The 20,055-nt window shown below is 48.8% G+C and overlaps 1 protein-coding gene across 1 annotated transcript in view; it reads right to left on the bottom strand.

The window, feature by feature from the left end:
- LOC146043099 (potassium-transporting ATPase alpha chain 2) overlaps positions 1-18,323 on the bottom strand; it is a 32,069-nt gene extending 13,746 nt beyond the window's left edge. The window contains exons 1-20 of the mRNA XM_083163524.1: positions 18,153-18,323; positions 17,185-17,244; positions 16,595-16,798; positions 15,991-16,104; positions 15,534-15,668; positions 15,255-15,372; positions 14,848-15,116; positions 14,485-14,683; positions 14,093-14,202; positions 13,309-13,443; positions 13,032-13,224; positions 12,756-12,931; positions 12,165-12,301; positions 10,629-10,779; positions 10,338-10,506; positions 8,647-8,801; positions 3,953-4,076; positions 3,731-3,876; positions 493-626; positions 252-353 (exon numbers count right to left, since the gene is read on the bottom strand). Of these exons, the coding sequence (XP_083019650.1) occupies positions 252-353; positions 493-626; positions 3,731-3,876; positions 3,953-4,076; positions 8,647-8,801; positions 10,338-10,506; positions 10,629-10,779; positions 12,165-12,301; positions 12,756-12,931; positions 13,032-13,224; positions 13,309-13,443; positions 14,093-14,202; positions 14,485-14,683; positions 14,848-15,116; positions 15,255-15,372; positions 15,534-15,668; positions 15,991-16,104; positions 16,595-16,798; positions 17,185-17,244; positions 18,153-18,260 (2,939 nt within the window). The 5' untranslated portion in view covers positions 18,261-18,323. The remainder of the gene's footprint in view (positions 1-251; positions 354-492; positions 627-3,730; positions 3,877-3,952; positions 4,077-8,646; positions 8,802-10,337; positions 10,507-10,628; positions 10,780-12,164; positions 12,302-12,755; positions 12,932-13,031; positions 13,225-13,308; positions 13,444-14,092; positions 14,203-14,484; positions 14,684-14,847; positions 15,117-15,254; positions 15,373-15,533; positions 15,669-15,990; positions 16,105-16,594; positions 16,799-17,184; positions 17,245-18,152) is intronic.
- Positions 18,324-20,055: the final 1,732 nt, after the last annotated feature.

Below are 20,055 nucleotides of genomic sequence, written 5' to 3'. Positions count from 1 at the left end.
TACCAGGTGGAGTAGTATATGAGTGTATCTAACATGTACCACATTGCAAGTTCTCTGGAATATTTTGGATGAATGTAATGTTGCACAACCCTGTATGACACATTCATGTTTTATGTTAATTATGACTGCAAGCTGATATATTTTTATGAGAGCACCCAATAACATTGCATTGTCCATACACACTGTTCAGCATATTATTAATGGGCACCATTACACAGACCAGTACATGTCTCCAGCCGCCCCCCACTCACCTTATCGGGCAAAACTTTAATGCATATGGCATCCCAGGGCAATAAGATAGAAATGCTCCAATAGCAATTTGTGACGCCAGCCCAAACAGGAGGAATTTATTGCTGCAAAGCGGGAGAGAGGAAGCAGAGTTGAGGGGTTATTTCCGAGTTGATCGCTGTTATGTGAAGTCGCAAGTCTGCACAGTGGTGTTTATGGGCAAACAAAATGTACAATTGTCACCCTAATATTTTGTCAACTTACCTGAAAAAGCCCTGTTGGAACAAAGAATTTCTCCTGGTCTTTCGGATGATCAGATCAGCAAGCTGCTGCATAACAATGCTGATAAAAAATGCAGTGTATACCGTCCACTCCTCGAACTGCCGCTGAGCGAAGGTCTGCAACACAGGTCACCACGGGTCAGAGGAAGGAGAGTGGTGGGAGCAACACAGGTCACCACGGGTCAGAGGAAGGAGAGTGGTGGGAGGTACACAGGTCACCATGGGTCAGAGGAAGGAGAGTGGTGGGAGCAACACAGGTCACCACGGGTCAGAGGAAGGAGAGTGGTGGGAGCAACACAGGTCACCATGGGTCAGAGGAAGGAGAGTGGTGGGAGCAACACAAGTCACCATGGGTCAGAGGAAGGAGAGTGGTGGGAGGTACACAGGTCACCATGGGTCAGAGGAAGGAGAGTGGTGGGAGCTACACAGGTCACCATGGGTCAGAGAAAGGAGAGTGGTGGGAGCAACACAGGTCACCATGGGTCAGAGGAAGGAGAGTGGTGGGAGCAACACAAGTCACCACGGGTCAGAGGAAGGAGAGTGGTGGGAGCTACACAGGTCACCACGGGTCAGAGAAAGGAGAGTGGTGGGAGCTATACAGGTCACCATGGGTCAGAGGAAGGAGAGTGGTGGGAGGTACACAGGTCACCATGGGTCAGAGGAAGGAGAGTGGTCGGAGGTACACAGGTCACCATGGGTCAGAGGAAGGAGAGTGGTGGGAGCTACACAGGTCACCATGGGTCAGAGGAAGGAGAGTGGTGGGAGGTACACAGGTCACCATGGGTCAGAGGAAGGAGAGTGGTGGGAGCTACACAGGTCACCATGGGTCAGAGGAAGGAGAGTGGTGGGAGCTACACAGGTCACCATGGGTCAGAGGAAGGAGAGTGGTGGGAGCAACACAGGTCACCACGGGTCAGAGGAAGGAGAGTGGTGGGAGCTATACAGGTCACCATGGGTCAGAGGAAGGAGAGTGGTGGGAGGTACACCGGTCACCACGGGTCAGAGGAAGGAGAGTGGTCGGAGGTACACAGGTCACCACGGGTCAGAGGAAGGAGAGTGGTCGGAGGTACACAGGTCACCACGGGTCAGAGGAAGGAGAGTGGTGGGAGCTACACAGGTCACCACGGGTCAGAGGAAGGAGAGTGGTGGGAGGTACACAGGTCACCATGGGTCAGAGGAAGGAGAGTGGTGGGAGCTACACAGGTCACCACGGGTCAGAGGAAGGAGAGTAGTGGGAGCTACACAGGTCACCACGGGTCAGAGGAAGGAGAGTGGTGGGAGGTACACAGGTCACCATGGGTCAGAGGAAGGAGAGTGGTGGGAGCAACACAGGTCACCGTGGGTAAGAGGAAGGAGAGTGGTGGGAGCTACACAGGTCACCGTGGGTCAGAGGAAGGAGAGTGGTGGGAGCAACACAGGTCACCGTGGGTCAGAGGAAGGAGAGTGGTGGGAGGTACACAGGTCACCACGGGTCAGAGGAAGGAGAGTGGTGGGAGGTACACAGGTCACCACGGGTCAGAGGAAGGAGAGTGGTGGGAGCAACACAGGTCACCACGGGTAAGAGGAAGGAGAGTGGTGGGAGCTACACAGGTCACCACGGGTCAGAGGAAGGAGAGGGGTGGGAGCAACACAGGTCACCACGGGTCAGAGGAAGGAGAGTGGTGGGAGGTACACAGGTCACCACGGGTCAGAGGAAGGAGAGTGGTGGGAGGTACACAGGTCACCATGGGTCAGAGGAAGGAGAGTGGTGGGAGGTACACAGGTCACCATGGGTCAGAGGAAGGAGAGTGGTGGGAGCAACACAGGTCACCGTGGGTAAGAGGAAGGAGAGTGGTGGGAGCTACACAGGTCACCACGGGTCAGAGGAAGGAGAGTGGTGGGAGCAACACAGGTCACCACGGGTCAGAGGAAGGAGAGTGGTGGGAGCTACACAGGTCACCATGGGTCAGAGGAAGGAGAGTAGTGGGAGCTACACAGGTCACCATGGGTCAGAGGAAGGAGAGTAGTGGGAGCTACACAGGTCACCATGGGTCAGAGAAAGGAGAGTGGTGGGAGCTACACAGGTCACCATGGGTCAGAGGAAGGAGAGTGGTGGGAGCAACACAGGTCACCATGGGTCAGAGGAAGGAGAGTGGTGGGAGAAACACAGGTCACCGTGGGTCAGAGGAAGGAGAGTGATGGGAGCTACATATGTCACCGTGGGTCAGAGGAAGGAGAGTGATGGGAGGTACACATGTCATCGTGGGTCAGAGGAAGGAGAGTGGTGGGAGCAACACAGGTCACCACGGGTCAGAGGAAGGAGAGTGGTGGGAGCAACACAGGTCACCATGGGTCAGAGGAAGGAGAGTGGTGGGAGCAACACAGGTCACCACGGGTCAGAGGAAGGAGAGTGGTGGGTGGTACACAGGTCACCACGGTACAGAGGAAGGAGAGTGGTGGGAGGAACACAGGTCCCCTTGGGTCAGAGGAAGGAGAGTGGTGGGAGCTACAGTACACAGGTCACCACGGGTCAGAGGAAGGAGAGTGGTGGGAGGTACACAGGTCCTCATGGGTTAGAGGAAGGAGAGTACTTATAGATGCTTCACAATAAAGCAGGGCACTCACCAATTTGAAGCTTAAATCAGCACAATTTATTTGTAGTTTTTCAAATGATAGTCGACGTTTCGATCCTCTGGGTACCTTCTCCAGCTTGCTGTGCCTAGAATGATGTGCTGTCTTGACAAAGGCCCCCAGAGGGTCGAAACGTCGACTATCATTTGAGTGTTTGACCTCTTTGGGCACCGGGGCCCGTTGCTGAGTGTGTGTGTGTGTGTGTGTGTGTGTGTGTGTGTGTGTGTGTGTGTGTGTGTGTGTGTGTGTGTGTGTGTGTGTGTGTATATATATATATATATATATATATATATATATATATACACAGTATATGCAGTTACCCATTGACCAAGTTTATTCTGCCTTTACTCTGTGTTTTGACAGTGTAATATTCTCCCATGCAGTGTGCGCCCAATAATGACAAGTGCAAGGGGGCCCCCCTGTCTAAAGTACCCCGGGCCCCCCGAAGGCTTAATCTGGCACTGGCTGTGAGGCAGTAATGCTGACCATTACACCGTCCGTGCTTATCCCACATTGTCTTGTACTGTAAGTCGCTGTGTTGCTTGGTTAGGCCCTGCAGACCTTGTGGCACCATATAAATAATAAGAATGCATGTTGGCGCAGTAACTTACCCACTCCTGCCCATAGCTGTCCTGCAGTTCATTGTTTGTCGCGTCCTCCCATGGTACGCGCAGTCCGAGCAGCGTGTAGGGCAGATATCCCTGTTGTGCCAGAACGGTGAAATAACAGAAGAAAGCTCCCACAGACTGGATAATGCCTGCAAGCAGGAAAGTCAGGAATTGGCGCACGCCGTGACATGGTCGGAATTAGTGCGGCGCAGCCGATGTACTCACCAATCTGCACATAAGCATACAGGGCGAGGTTCATGTTCACCAATCTGTCCACATTCTTCCTGCGCGGTTGTCTGTTCATTATGTCTCTCTCCGCTCTCTCATAGGCGAAGGAGACCGAAGGGATCTGCGGGAACAGTCATCAGAAATGTGCGTCAGACATGGCGCAGGACGTCAGGTGCGGCGCTTAGTCATTCGCTGTCTGTCTCCCTTCGTTATGTGCACTACTGAGAGGATTCCTGGTAACACCCCAACTTAAGGAGCCACCATGACCGCCTCATCGATGGGCTTATCAATGTGTGACAAGAGTCATTGTGATAAATGGTGCTCCAGCCAATCAGCTTCCAACTGGCAAGGGTCCCATGCCCAACTGTCTTGTGTTTGAAAAATGAAAGTTGGGGACTTAAAGGTGGAAAATGCGGTTTAACGTTGAAAAATGTAAAGTCATTTATTATGGGAACAAAAATGAACAAGCTACTTATAGGCTAAATGGAGTTATTATAGGGAATTCCGCTGTAGAGAAGGACTTGGGGGTCATCATAGATGATTATTTGGGTAATAGTGCACACTGCTCAAGTGCAGCAACAACAGCAAACCGGACACTGGCATTAATAGGGGAATAAATTCAAGGGATGCCAATGTGATGGTGCCTCTTTACAAGGCATTGGTGAGACCACACTTGGAGTATTGTGTTCAGTTCTGGGCACCGCACCTTAAAAAGGACATAAATGAATTGGAACAGGTACAGAGAAGGGCGACTAAGCTAGTAACAGGTCTGGAATCACTAGAATACAAATATAGGCTAACCAGGCTGAATATGTTATCACTGGAGAAACGGAGGCTGAGAGGTGATATGATTAGTACAGTATGTTCACATACAGGATTGGGAATCATATGGAACTGGGAGATGATTGGTCAGTAACAGGCCTATACTTAGGGGAGGTAACTATGATCTAACAGTGTAATGTGGGCTAGGTGACATGAGGGAGATTGCTAGACTAATGAGGGAGAGAGAGAGAGATTACTACTATGTCAGGGAGTCTCCTGCAGAATGCAGGAGGGGAGGTAACTATGATGTAACCGTGTAATGTGGGCTAGGTGACATGAGGGAGATTGCTAGACTAATGAGGGAGAGAGGGAGATTGCTGATATGTCAGGGAGTCTCCTGCAGAATGCAGGGGGGGGGGAGGTAACTGTGATGTAACAGTGTAATGTGGGCTAGGTGACATGAGGGAGATTGCTAGACTAATGAGGGAGAGAGGGAGATTGCTGTTATGTCAGGGAGTCTCCTGCAGAATGCAGGAGGGGAGGTAACTATGATGTAACAGTGTAATGTGGGCTAGGTGACATGAGGGAGATTGCTAGACTAATGAATGAGAGAGGGAGATTGCTGCTACGTCAGGGAGTCTCCTGCAGAATGCAGGAGGGGAGTTAACTATGATGTAACAGTGTAATGTGGGCTAGGTGACATGAGGGAGATTGCTAGACTAATGAGGGAGAGAGGGAGATTGCTGCTATGTCAGGGAGTCTCCTGCAGAATGCAGGAGGGGAGGTAACTATGATGTAACAGTGTAATGTGGGCTAGGTGACATGAGGGAGATTGCTAGACTAATGAATGAAAGAGGGAGATTGCTGCTACGTCAGGGAGTATCCTGCAGAATGCCGGAGGGGAGGTAACTATGATGTAACAGTGTAATGTGGGCTAGGTGACATGAGGGAGATTGCTAGACTAATGAGGGAGAGAGGGAGATTGCTGTTATGTCAGGGAGTCTCCTGCAGAATGCAGGAGGGGAGGTAACTATGATGTAACAGTGTAATGTGGGCTAGGTGACATTAGGGAGATTGCTAGACTAATGAGGGAGAGAGAGAGAGATTACTACTATGTCAGGGAGTCTCCTGCAGAATGCAGGAGGGTAGGTAACTATGATGTAACCGTGTAATGTGGGCTAGGTGACATGAGGGAGATTGCTAGTCTAATGAGGAAGAGAGGGAGATTGCTGCTATGTCAGTGAGCCTCCTGCAGAATGCAGGAGGGGAGGTAACTAATATGTAACAGTGTAATGTGGGCTAGGTGACATGAGGGAGATTGCTAGACTAATGAGGGAGAGAGGGAGATTGCTGTTATGCCAGGGAGTCTCCTGCAGAATGCAGGAGGGGAGGTAACTATGATGTAACAGTGTAATGTGGGCTAGGTGACATTAGGGAGATTGCTAGACTAATGAGGGAGAGAGAGAGAGATTACTACTATGTCAGGGAGTCTCCTGCAGAATGCAGGAGGGGAGGTAACTATGATGTAACCGTGTAATGTGGGCTAGGTGACATGAGGGAGATTGCTAGACTAATGAGGGAGAAAGGGAGATTGCTGCTATGTCAAGGAGTCTCCTGCAGAATGCAGGAGGGGAGGTAACTATGATGTAACAGTGTAATGTGGGCTAGGTGACATGAGGGAGATTGCTAGACTAATGAATGAGAGAGGGAGATTGCTGCTACGTCAGGGAGTCTCCTGCAGAATGCAGGAGGGGAGTTAACTATGATGTAACAGTGTAATGTGGGCTAGGTGACATGAGGGAGATTGCTAGACTAATGAGGGAGAGAGGGAGATTGCTGCTATGTCAGGGAGTCTCCTGCAGAATGCAGGAGGGGAGGTAACTATGATGTAACAGTGAAATGTGGGCTAGGTGACATGAGGGAGATTGCTAGACTAATGAATGAAAGAGGGAGATTGCTGCTACGTCAGGGAGTATCCTGCAGAATGCAGGAGGGGAGGTAACTATGATGTAACAGTGTAATGTGGGCTAGGTGACATGAGGGAGATTCCTAGACTAATGAGGGAGAGAGGGAGATTGCTGATATGTCAGGGAGTCTCCTGCAGAATGCAGGAGGGGAGGTAACTTATGTACCAGTGTAATGTGGGCTATGTGACATGAGGGAGATTGCTAGTCTAATGAGGAAGAGAGGGAGATTGCTGCTATGTCAGTGAGCCTCCTGCAGAATGCAGGAGGGGAGGTAACTAATATGTAACAGTGTAATGTGGGCTAGGTGACACGAGGGAGATTGCTAGACTAATGAGGGAGAGAGGGAGATTGCTGTTATGTCAGGGAGTCTCCTGCAGAATGCAGGAGGGGAGGTAACTATGATGTAACAGTGTAATGTGGGCTAGGTGACATTAGGGAGATTGCTAGACTAATGAGGGAGAGAGAGAGAGATTACTACTATGTCAGGGAGTCTCCTGCAGAATGCAGGAGGGGAGGTAACTATGATGTAACCGTGTAATGTGGGCTAGGTGACATGAGGGAGATTGCTAGACTAATGAGGGAGAGAGGGAGATTGCTGTTATGTCAGGGAGTCTCCTGCATAATGCAGGAGGGGAGGTAACTATGATGTAACAGTGTAATGTGGGCTAGGTGACAGGAGGGAGATTACTAGACTAATGAGGGAGAGAGGGAGATTGCTGCTATGTCAGGGAGTCTCCTGCAGAATGCAGGAGGGGAGGTAACTATGATGTAACAGTGTAATGTGGGCTAGGTGACATGAGGGAGATTGCTAGACTAATGAATGAGAGAGGGAGATTGCTGCTACGTCAGGGAGTCTCCTGCAGAATGCAGGAGGGGAGGTAACTATGATGTAACAGTGTAATGTGGGCTAGGTGACATGAGGGAGATTGCTAGACTAATGAGGGAGAGAGGGAGATTGCTGCTATGTCAGGGAGTCTCCTGCAGAATGCAGGACGGGAGGTAACTATGATGTAACAGTGTAATGTGGGCTAGGTGACATGAGGGAGATTGCTAGACTAATGAGGGAGAGGGGGAGATTGCTGCTATGTCAGGGAGTCTCCTGCAGAATGCAGGAGGGGAGGTAACTATGATGTAACCGTGTAATGTGGACTAGGTGACATGAGGGAGATTGCTAGACTAATGAGGGAGAGAGGGAGATTGCTGATATGTCAGGGAGTCTCCTGCAGAATGCAGGGGGGGGAGGTAACTGTGATGTAACAGTGTAATGTGGGCTAGGTGACATGAGGGAGATTGCTAGACTAATGAGGGAGAGAGGGAGATTGCTGTTATGTCAGGGAGTCTCCTGCAGAATGCAGGAGGGGTGGTAACTATGATGTAACAGTGTAATGTGGGCTAGGTGACATGAGGGAGATTGCTAGACTAATGAGGGAGAGAGGGAGATTGCTGATATGTCAGGGAGTCTCCTGCAGAATGCAGGGGGGGGAGGTAACTGTGATGTAACAGTGTAATGTGGGCTAGGTGACATGAGGGAGATTGCTAGACTAATGAGGGAGAGAGGGAGATTGCTGTTATGTCAGGGAGTCTCCTGCAGAATGCAGGAGGGGAGGTAACTATGATGTAACAGTGTAATGTGGGCTAGGTGACATGAGGGAGATTGCTAGACTAATGAGGGAGAGAGGGAGATTGCTGCTATGTCATATAGACACACACATACATACATACATACATACATACATACACACACACACACACACACACACATACATATATATATATATATATATATATAGACACACACATACATACACACACACACACACATACATATATATATATATAGACACACACACATATATAGACACACACACACACACACATATATAGACACACACACACACACACATATATAGACACACCCACCCACGCTGTGACGTACGGTATTTCCTGTACTTTTATACTCACAATGTCTGTCCCCAGGTCAATGAACAGGATGGTGATGGTGCCAATGGGAAGCGGGCAGTCTGCAATGATGTAGATCAGGAAGGGGCAGAGCTCCGCAATGTTCTTGGTTAAGGTGTATCCGATGGATTTCTTGATGTTATCAAAGATCAAACGCCCTACAATGTGCAGCAATGATTAAGGGAGAGATGTGCAGTAAGGTCTATATACAGTACAATATATAGGAGAGAGATAAAGTGGAGAGGGGACAAAGCACCAGCCAGTCATCTGCTAACTGCTGTTACAGCCTTAGGCAGTGTTTGAAAAATGCCAGTTAGTAGCCATTTGGTTCTACTTGATCTCTCTCCAAGGCTTAGTACATAGACATGTCCTATGTCACTTCTCCCGTACAGTAAGTGAGGCTGGAAGCGTACAGCCTCTCATATCGCCACACGGAACCCAAACCCCCGCCAGGCCCTGAGGTATTACCAGGTTACTGTCCCTGTGATGATCAGTATTAGCCACAGAACCTGTTGGGCGAATTCAGAAACTACAGCAAACCCTTCAGGACAATTAGTCGGCTTTCACATCGCAGAACCTGCTTAGAGCCGCTATTCAAAACGTTTCTTAAAACAGGTCAGAGCAAGTTACACCCCTTTCACATCGCATGTTGTAAACAATTACCGTTTTTGTACCTTTCACATTGAACCCCATAGAAAACAGGTGGAGTGTTTGCTGCACCCCGAACACCCCCCCCCCCCCCAAATAAAAATAAATTCATATATGTTGCATATATAAATATGGTGGACGCTGGCTGACAGACGTCCAGGCAGCACTGAGTAGCTGGTCCCGCCCCGTGCATATATAATGAGCGGGACCCAGTGCAGTGCATATCTAATGAACGAGACCCAGCGCAGTGCATATTTAATGAGTGGGGCCCAGCACAGTGCATATTTACTGAGCGGGACCCAGTGCAGTGCATATTTAATGAGCAGGTCCCCACCCCGTGCATATATAATGAGCAGGACCCAGTGCAGTGCATATCTAATGAACGAGACCCAGCGCAGTGCATATTTAATGAGTGGGGCCCAGCACAGTGCATATTTACTGAGCGGGACCCAGTGCAGTGCATATTTAATGAGCAGGTCCCCACCCCGTGCATATATAATGAGCGGGACCCAGTGCAGTGCATATCTAATGAACGAGACCCAGCGCAGTGCATATTTAATGAGCGGGGCCCAGCACAGTGCATATTTACTGAGCGAGACCCAGTGCAGTGCATATTTAATGAGCAGGACCCAGCACAGTGCATATTTAATGAGCGGGTCCCCACCCCGTGCATATATAATGAGCGGGACCCGCTCATTACATATGCAGGGGGCGGGGACCCGCTCATTAAATATGCACTGCGCTTGGGTCCCCGCTCATTAGATATGAACGGAGCGGGACCAGCTCACTGCCTGGGTACTAAATAGTTCAGACCCATTCACACAACACAAAAAAATGGGTCTGAACCGTGTAGGATCCTTTTTAAACGTTTTCAAATACTGGTTTTCTGTAACGGGTAAATTCACTAGGGCGTTTTCACATCGCAGCTATTACCATTTTAATAGGGCAAATACCGGGTTTTAGCTGCGATGTGGGGTATTAGTCTGGCTCGGATTAACCCTTTCCCGGCAGATACAGTTACCACAGTCCTGAGAAGAGGACGTTACCTTCTTCCACGCCCGTGACAATAGATGCAAAGTTATCATCCAGCAAAATCATATCGGCAGCATTTTTGGCAGCATCTGAACCAGCGATCCCCATGGCGATGCCAATATCCGCCTTCTTCAGGGCTGGCGAGTCATTGACGCCATCCCCGGTCACCGCAACCACCTTGTTCTGGAACAGAGAACACGCCATCATTATCCATATTCCCAGTAGTCTACTTGTTCTCCATTGAGGCGAACAGTGAATAGCGCGGCCCGCGATTAGGGACCTAGATCCAGGATAATGGCTCTCACCTGTCTCTGACAACCTTCCACTATAATCAGCTTCTGCTGCGGCGACGTCCGGGCAAAGACAATCTCGGAATGGTTGGCGAGGATGTCGTCCAGCTCTTCTGGAGTTACGTCCTTCAGCTCTCCGCCATTTACCACCGCTGCCTTTGCCTCGCTGTATCAGGGAGAAGGACGGAACATTGCCTGTGATACATTGTAGCATGCTCCCTGTCACCTTCCCAGGTGATACATTGTAATTGTAACATTCCCCATGTGACCCTCTGATGTGATACATTGTTACATTCCCCCTGAGACCCTCTGATGTGATACATTGTAACATCCCCTGGGACCCCGTGATGTGATACATTGTAACATCCCCTGGGACCCCGTGATGTGATACATTGTAACATCCCCTGGGACCCCGTGATGTGATACATTGTAACATCCCCTGGGACCCCGTGATGTGATACATTGTTACATCCCCCCTGAAACCCTCAGATGTGATACATTGTAACATTCCCCATGTGATCCTCAGATGTGATACATTGTAACATCCCCTGGGACCCCGTGATGTGATACATTGTTGCATTCCCCACGTGACCCTCAGATGTGATACATTGTTACATTCCCCCTGAGACCCTCAGATGTGATACATTGTTACATTCCCCCTGAGACCCTCAGATGTGATACATTGTATAATTCCCCTGGGATCCTACGATGTGATTCATTGTATCATTCCTCCGGTGACTCTCCGATGTGTTACATTGTAACATTCCCCTGTGGCACTCCAATGTGATACATTGTAACATTCCCCTGTGGCCCTCCAATGTGATACATTGTAACATTCCCCTGTGGCCCTCCAATGTGATACATTGTAACATTCCCCTGTGGCCCTCCAATGTGATACATTGTAACATTCCCCTGTGGCCCTCCAATGTGATACATTGTAACATTCCCCTGTGGCCCTCTGATGTAACATTCCCCCTGTGACCTTGTAAATGTGATACATTGTGACATCCCCCCCTGAGACCCTCCAATGTGATACATTGTATCATTCCTCCTGTGACCCTCCGATGTGATACATTGTAACATTACCCCCGTGGCCCTCCAATGTGATACATTGTACCATTCCCCCGCTTGTGACCCTCTGATGTGATACATTGTAACATCCCCCCTGAGACCCTCCAATGTGATACATTGTATCATTCCTCCTGTGGCCCTCCAATGTGATACATTGTACCATTCCCTGCTTGTGACCCTCTGATGTGATACATTGTACCATTCCCCCACTTGTGACCCTCTGATGTGATACATTGTACCATTCCCCCGCTTGTGACCCTCTGATGTGATACATTGTACCATTCCCCCGCTTGTGACCCTCTGATGTGATACATTGTACCATTCCCCCGCTTGTGACCCTCTGATGTGATACATTGTACCATTCCCCCGCTTGTGACCCTCTGATGTGATACATTGTACCATTCCCCCATGTGACCCTCTGATGTGATACATTGTAGCATCCCCCTGGAACCCCCCAGCAGATGATGTATACACACTTACCGCTTATTCACTTGTTGCACTGAAATGTTTAGGCGTTTGGCGATGTCGTCCACTGTTTCACTCCCAGCTGAAATAATACCAACACTTTTGGCTATGGCCTTTGCTGTGATTGGATGGTCACCAGTGACCATTATAACCTACGTGGAATGAAAATACGGTGCATTGAGCAACATAACAACATGTAAACCGTTTCTGTGGGGGCAGATGGTTAGCTCAGCAGGATACCACCGGGCAAGGGTAAAAACCGGAACGGACGGAACACCGGACAGGCTCCATTCATCCATTTCTGTCATTTTGTAGCTTGCAGTGTCTGGTCCAGGGGGTGCCTATACGGGGGGCTGTCACCGGGGAGAGAATAAGGCATGGCTGTAAGGACCGGGCATAGAGCAAAAACCGGAACGGTGCAGACCACATGTGGATGCTGTAATCTCCCCTTCCCCATATCACAGGCATCCCCCCGGATGGGACACTACAAGCTCCGGAATACAGAGTTTGATGTCTGGTCCGGCATTCCAGGGTCCAGTTCAGTTTACCGATACCGCCGTCCCTACCCAGGAAGATTTCATTCTGACACATTGACAGCGCTTCTACCTTGATCCCAGCACTCCGGCACTTGGTTACCGCATCGGGCACTGTGGAACGAGGTGGATCTATCAAAGACAGGAGCCCAACGAAGCAGAGGTTCTCAGTTGGGAAGTTCATAGCTTCTACGTCAAATGGGTAGGACGGAGGGTACTGATCTTCTGGGAGGAACAGGTGGCAAAATCCTGGGACCAGAAGGAAAGGGTGAGGTGAGATAGGGCCACAGGGACTACTCACACGTAATAATCTCTCCATTATATTATAGGTTATAGTCATGCGTCTCACCTAGCACCCGCTCCCCCAGGCCTCCCAGCTCCATGTAAGCCGTCTGGAAGGAATCCTGCATAGACTCATTCAGCAGCATCTCAGTTCCCTTTACCATAATGGTGGAACATTTCTCCAGTATCTTCTCTGGGGCACCTTTCATGACCAGCAGAAGCCTCTTGTCATGGGGATTGTCCATCTCGTGTATGGACAGCTGTAAATATAAGCAGACACCAATGAAGTTCTAGCACAGGTACAGTACATGTAGATGTGAGGCCCGGCGCTCATATGGACCTACCTGGAACTTGTTTGTGGAATTGAAAGGTATTTCAACCACCTTCTTATTCTGCTCCCTGATGTTCATCACGTTTCCCGTCAGCACCTCTGAGAACTTCAGGAGGGCCGTTTCTGACGCGTCCCCCACCACAAGTTTCTGCAGGAGAGAAGCAAAGTATGCAATGGGCGGTGTGTGAGGGACGCTCTCCTGAGGTCTTAATGCTGCGCAGTATCCGGGTGATAATTCTACAGTGACTAGGAAGGCAGTCAACGGGTCAATATCATAGAACCAACATTCATTAGGTCGACGGGCACAAAGTCGACAGATGAACGGTGGACCATGTGAGTGTAGACATTAATCGACACATTTATTTCATGTTTACAATGCACACGTCAGCAACGTTTCATGCTAGGAAATTATTTCCGTCTCCGAGTTGCGTCGAAGAGCAGAACTTAAAAGACTTCATCAGGGTTACATCTGTAAAATGCGACCAAGAGCCAAAAATACGGGCCAAATGGTCTAGGGTTTGTGTATTGTCACTTTTTAAATAAATATTGTATTAGGAAAAGTCATTTTGAAAGTTTCATATGAAAAAAAAATTTATATTGTAAATGACAAGCTCAAGAAATTCATAAAATTCCGATAAGGAGTGAAAATGCAGGCGTACCAGAAACAGAGATAGGCCCGTCATTTAGTGGTTGTGACAGGTGATGGGCACCCATAATATACTACACCAGGTGGCGCTATTTTACCATGCAATGAGATATATATATATATATCATATAGATTAGGGTTCATACAGTACCTTCATAATTGGTACGTCTTCCTGTCCGGCCCTGAACTCAGCCCGGTTACACAGAGTCACAATCCTGCACAACGCAATCCACGTCTCAGACGTCTGATCAAAAGCGTGATCTGGTTAAATACAGAACAAGCCCAATGATATTTCATTCGGATATCAGTGGAAAAACTGCTCCAGCTAAAGACATCCCCATCACCGTGAGCTACAGACAGTGTGATATTCCCACTCAGCCAAAACGTCACAGGCGGCAACCAGTCCCCTGATGGTCACAGGAATACAACAGACGTCTCTATAGATGTAAATGCAGTGGTCCCAGTCTCTAAGCTTCCCGAGGAATAGAAAACCTCTAGAAGTTCCAAGACAGAGAACAGCGCTGGTTTCCTTCCACAACTCACGTGATTGGTCTTCACTAGTGTCCGCTGAATGAATGTGGTCATCAAACCAAAGGTGCGCTACGGTCATTCTGTTCTGCGTCAGGGTTCCAGTCTTATCTGAGCAGATGATGGAGGTAGAGCCCAGGGTCTCCACAGCCTCCAGGTTCTTCACCATACAGTTCTTCTTAGCCATACGCTTTGCGGTCAGGGACAGTGTTACCTGGGGGTAAGAGATGATTGTGGTTTGGTAGATCTGACATGGCTCCTATAGAGGACACGGAAGGTCCTATCAGATGTAGGGGGTGAGACACCATGAGACAGAAGAAGAGATAACATACTCAGTACGCTGGCTGATAAGGTACTCCCAGGAGGAGGAGTACTCACCGTTACGGTAGCCAGGAGTCCCTCAGGTACATTGGCCACAATGATCCCGATGAGGAAGATGATGGAGTTGAGGGCGGAGTACCCCATGCTCATGGCAATGATGAAGAATATGATTCCAACGGACACAGCTACACTTGCCACAATGTGTACAAAGTGTTCTATCTCCACAGCAATGGGGGTCTTCTCGTTGCCCACCCCGGATGCCAGCGTAGCAATCCGACCAATAATAGTCCGGTCACCAGTATTTATGACAATACCTCTGGCTGTGCCTAGAGAAGAAGATAAAACTCCTTAGCAGACAGAAAGTGAAACGCAATGTTCACGGTTAGACGCAAAACGTTGGAAGTGTCTGGGATTCCGCTCAGTGCACTGCCCTGCCCGTCCCGCACACAACCTCGCTGTGTTACCTTCCATGCAGGTGGTGGAGTAGAAGGCGATGTTCTTAGTTTCAAGAGGGTTTTCGTGGGTGTATTCGCTTGAGCGGCTCTGAGCTTCCGACTCGCCGGTGAGGGATGAATTATCCACCTGGAGGGATAACATCACAATAATTATAGTTACAATAAATGTACTTTATGAAAAAGGCCAACATTCATAATTGCAGCCATCATGTCATCAATACGCCGCAAGGTGAAGACGATAGCTGGGCTATATGAAGAGATCAACTCTATGGTGGAGGCAGCGATTACCTTACAGCCTTGGGCAAAGATGAGCCTGAGATCTGCAGGGATCCGGTCTCCCCCTTTGATGTCCACCAGATCTCCTACCACAAGCTCGGTGGCTGCGACCTCCAGCTTCTCTCCTTCCCGGGTGACAACAGCTTGCTAGAGACGGAGGGATAAAGGAATGTCTATGTACATACTGTATGTTTCATGGACTAGGCATAATATAAATGGCACACTTGGGTCCAGATAGGGCTACGCATGATCTGACACCATCTTTGCGTGCGTCGAGGGTGCTATTTTAGATCAACAAGCAATAGGTCAACCCCAAAAGGGTGACATAGACAAGAGGTCAACACAAGAAGTGGTCAAGTGGTCAATATGGGTTTCTTAAGTTTTTTTGGTGCCAGTATTAACACCCGAGCACATGGAACCCCGATTAGTCATCTCCCCCATAACCGGACCTAGCTAGACATCCGCTCACCTGTGGGATCATCTTATTGAAGCTCGCCATGATGTTCGTGCTTTTGGCCTCTTGGTAGTAGGCAAAGCAGCCGGTGAAGAAGACGACGAAGGCCAACACAACTCCCAACCACAGCTGAGCAGAAGGAGAAAGGGGTCAGCCATTGTACACCAGATAGGATGGATTGGGGGTACAGAGAGGACACTAAACGCTAAAGGCCGGATGGCTGCCCACTCCGGACCCTCGTTATATGGTGACTTCAGAAGCCAAGCCTCAGCTAAGGTGGCTCCCTGTCATTATCTGCCTGGTAGGCCTTGAGCAGTGGTTCTCAAATTAGGACCTCAGGACCTCACATAGTTCACATTTTCCAGGTCACCCGTCAGGTGCACTCATTACATAGACACATTTTTAAAAGGTCCACAGGTGGAGCTACTGTAATTATGTCACTTGTGATTCTGTGGGGACCTGTGGCCCAGAGATACCACCCATCCAGCAGGCACCGTAATCATTACAGGGCAGCAAAACAACACTGTGGTCGGGAAACGGTCCCTAATAAACATGATGTAACTTAGCAGGACAGGTATATCCTGATGTCCTGATAAGAAGCAGCCGCTATTCTGCTTACATTGTCCCGCGGAATGTTGTTGTCCTGGGAATACTGTATGGCATATGCAATCCAGCAGAGGAGGGCACCAGCCCATAGGAGGATGGAGAAACCACCGATCATCTGCTTGAGGAACTTGACGATCTCGGGGGTGCCCTTAGGGGGGGTCAGTTCGTTGGGACCATCACGATCCAGATACTCTGCAGCTTTTGTACGTGTGAGACCCTGTAGGAACAAACAGGGGAAGTTAGACCTCAGAGGACATTGTGAGATGGCCACGTGGCGATAGGCTCCCTGGCATATTTCCAGCCACGACACTGGCAGAACATGGGACTGGGCAGTATAGCTGGCTGTACTGGGAGAACTGGGACCCTGATAACATCTCCACAGAGTTCCTGTGATTTATGCTCCAGCTCCAGCACAGAAACTTGTCTTGTGAATGCCTAACCCCCACACGGACGTCCCCCCGGGTACTGATTAACCAGAGCGGCATGTGGGCATCACTCCTGATGCAGACCGGATGGAGCAGCATGCTAGCGCATTCTTATTCTACATTTAGTGGATACCCTGTGCCAGCCCGACGCCAGCCTCGCTGGTACCATCTTACTCACTTTCAGAAGACTTGTTTCATATTTCGATTCCAGATCCTCAGCACTAAGTTTATGGTCCTCCTAGAAGTTGTCAGAGAGAGAGAGAGATACAATGAACATAACAGCATCAGATAGCAAGCTCTTGTGCCCAGGTTCCACATCCATTCTTATGCTTCAGTTTCTAGTATGTAAAATGAGGATACTTCACAAATAATGGATAATACCAAGTAGCGGATGTGCCCGCTTTCAACTGGGTAAAGGTTTGCCGGGCAGAACATTTTACCCTATTTTCCCCACTTAGGAGTCAATATGATAAAATCCCTGGTTAGAGGGTGGCTGCAAATAACTGCCACTGTACCCTTCAACCAGCTCCTAACTTCCATGTTACAGGCGGTGTTCGATAAATGACAGTTAGGGTCTGGATGACCTCTGACCTCACTGTATACTGGGATATACGTTTTATGCAGGGTACAGTGCAGGGTATATGGACACGCAGGGTACAGTGCAGAGTATATGGACACGCAGGGTACAATGCAGGGTATATGGACACACAGGGTACAGTGCAGGGTATATGGACACACAGGGTACAGTGCAGGGTATATGGACACACAGGATACAGTGCAGGGTATATGGACACGCAGGGAACAGTTCAGAGTATATGGACACGCAGGGTACAGTGCAGAGTATATGGACATGCAGGGTACAGTGCAGGGTATATGGACAAGCCAGGCACAGTGCAGGGTATATGGACACGCAGGGTACATTGCAGGGTATATTGACACGCAGGGTAAAGTGCAGAGTATATGGACATGCAGGGTACAGTGCAGGGTATATGGACACGCAGGGTATATGGACACGCAGGGAACAGTGCAGAGTATATTGACACGCAGGGTACAGTGCAGAGTATATGGACATGCAGGGTACAGTGCAGGGTATATGGACAAGCCGGGCACAGTGCAGGGTATATGGACATGCTGGGAATTCCTCACCAGTTCCAGTTCTTGCTTAAGGTCATCCACTTTCTTTCCTTTCTTCTTTTTCTTTTTCAGACCCTTAGATTTGCCGCCGTCCTGCTCCTTCTCTGGGTACTCCGCCATGTTCTTTCCATTGCCCTCCACGGTGTAAACATCAGGCAGTCCCTGAATAGAGAGCGTCGCGTTATCAGTGTCAGTAAGTATAGCACACACAATGCTCAGTGTCAGTAAGTATAGCACACAATGCTCAGTGTCAGTAAGTATAGCACACACAATGCTCAGTGTCAGTAAGTATAGCACACACAATGCTCAGTGTCAGTAAGTATAGCACACACAATGCTCAGTGTCAGTGAGTATAGCACACACAATGCTCAGTGTCAGTAAGTATAGCACACACCATGCTCAGTGTCAGTAAGTATAGCACACACCATGCTCAGTGTCAGTAAGTATAGCACACACAATGCTCAGTGTCATTAAGTATGCCACAACATGCTCAGTGTCAGTAAGTATAGCACACACAATGCTCAGTGTCAGTAAGTATAGCACACACAATGCTCAGTGTCAGTAAGTATAGCACACACAATGCTCAGTGTCAGTAAGTATAGCACACACAATACCCAGTGTCAGTAAGTATAGCACACACAATACCCAGTGTCAGTAAGTATAGCACACACAATGCTCAGTGTCAGTAAGTATGCCACACACCATGCTCAGTGTCAGTAAGTATAGCACACACAATGCTCAGTGTCAGTAAGTATAGCACACACAATGCTCAGTGTCAGTAAGTATAGCACACACCATGCTCAGTGTCAGTAAGTATGCCACACACCATGCTCAGTGTCAGTAAGTATAGCACACACAATGCTCAGTGTCAGTAAGTATAGCACACACAATGCTCAGTGTCAGTAAGTATAGCACACACCATGCTCAGTGTCAGTAAGTATAGCACACACCATGCTCAGTGTCAGTAAGTATAGCACACACAATGCTCAGTGTCATTAAGTATGCCACAACATGCTCAGTGTCAGTAAGTATAGCACACACCATGCTCAGTGTCAGTAAGTATGCCACACACCATGCTCAGTGTCAGTAAGTATAGTACACACAATGCTCAGTGTCAGTAAGTATAGCACACACAATACCCAGTGTCAGTAAGTATAGCACACACAATGCTCAGTGTCAGTAAGTATAGCACACACAATGCTCAGTGTCAGTAAGTATGCCACACACCATGCTCAGTGTCAGTAAGTATGCCACACACCATGCTCAGTGTCAGTAAGTATAGCACACACCATGCTCAGTGTCAGTAAGTATAGCACACACCATGCTCAGTGTCAGTAAGTATAGCACACACAATGCTCAGTGTCAGTAAGTATAGCACACACAATGCTCAGTGTCAGTAAGTATAGCAAGTATAGCACACACAATGCTCAGTGTCAGTAAGTATAGCACACACAATGCTCAGTGTCAGTAAGTATAGCACACAATGCTCAGTGTCAGTAAGTATAGCACACACAATGCTCAGTGTCAGTAAGTATAGCACACACAATGCTCAGTGTCAGTAAGTATAGCACACACAATGCTCAGTGTCAGTGAGTATAGCACACACAATGCTCAGTGTCAGTAAGTATAGCACACACCATGCTCAGTGTCAATAAGTATAGCACACACCATGCTCAGTGTCAGTAAGTATAGCACACACCATGCTCAGTGTCAGTAAGTATAGCACACACAATGCTCAGTGTCATTAAGTATGCCACAACTTGCTCAGTGTCAGTAAGTATAGCACACACAATGCTCAGTGTCAGTAAGTATAGCACACACAATGCTCAGTGTCAGTCAGTAAGTATAGCACACACAATGCTCAGTGTCAGTAAGTATAGCACACACAATACCCAGTGTCAGTAAGTATAGCACA

This window comes from Crinia signifera, chromosome 19 (genome assembly GCF_055691185.1).
Source record: "Crinia signifera chromosome 19, ASM5569118v1, whole genome shotgun sequence".
Classification (NCBI taxonomy): domain Eukaryota; kingdom Metazoa; phylum Chordata; class Amphibia; order Anura; family Myobatrachidae; genus Crinia; species Crinia signifera.
This window is presented reverse-complemented; position numbering and strand designations above follow the sequence as displayed.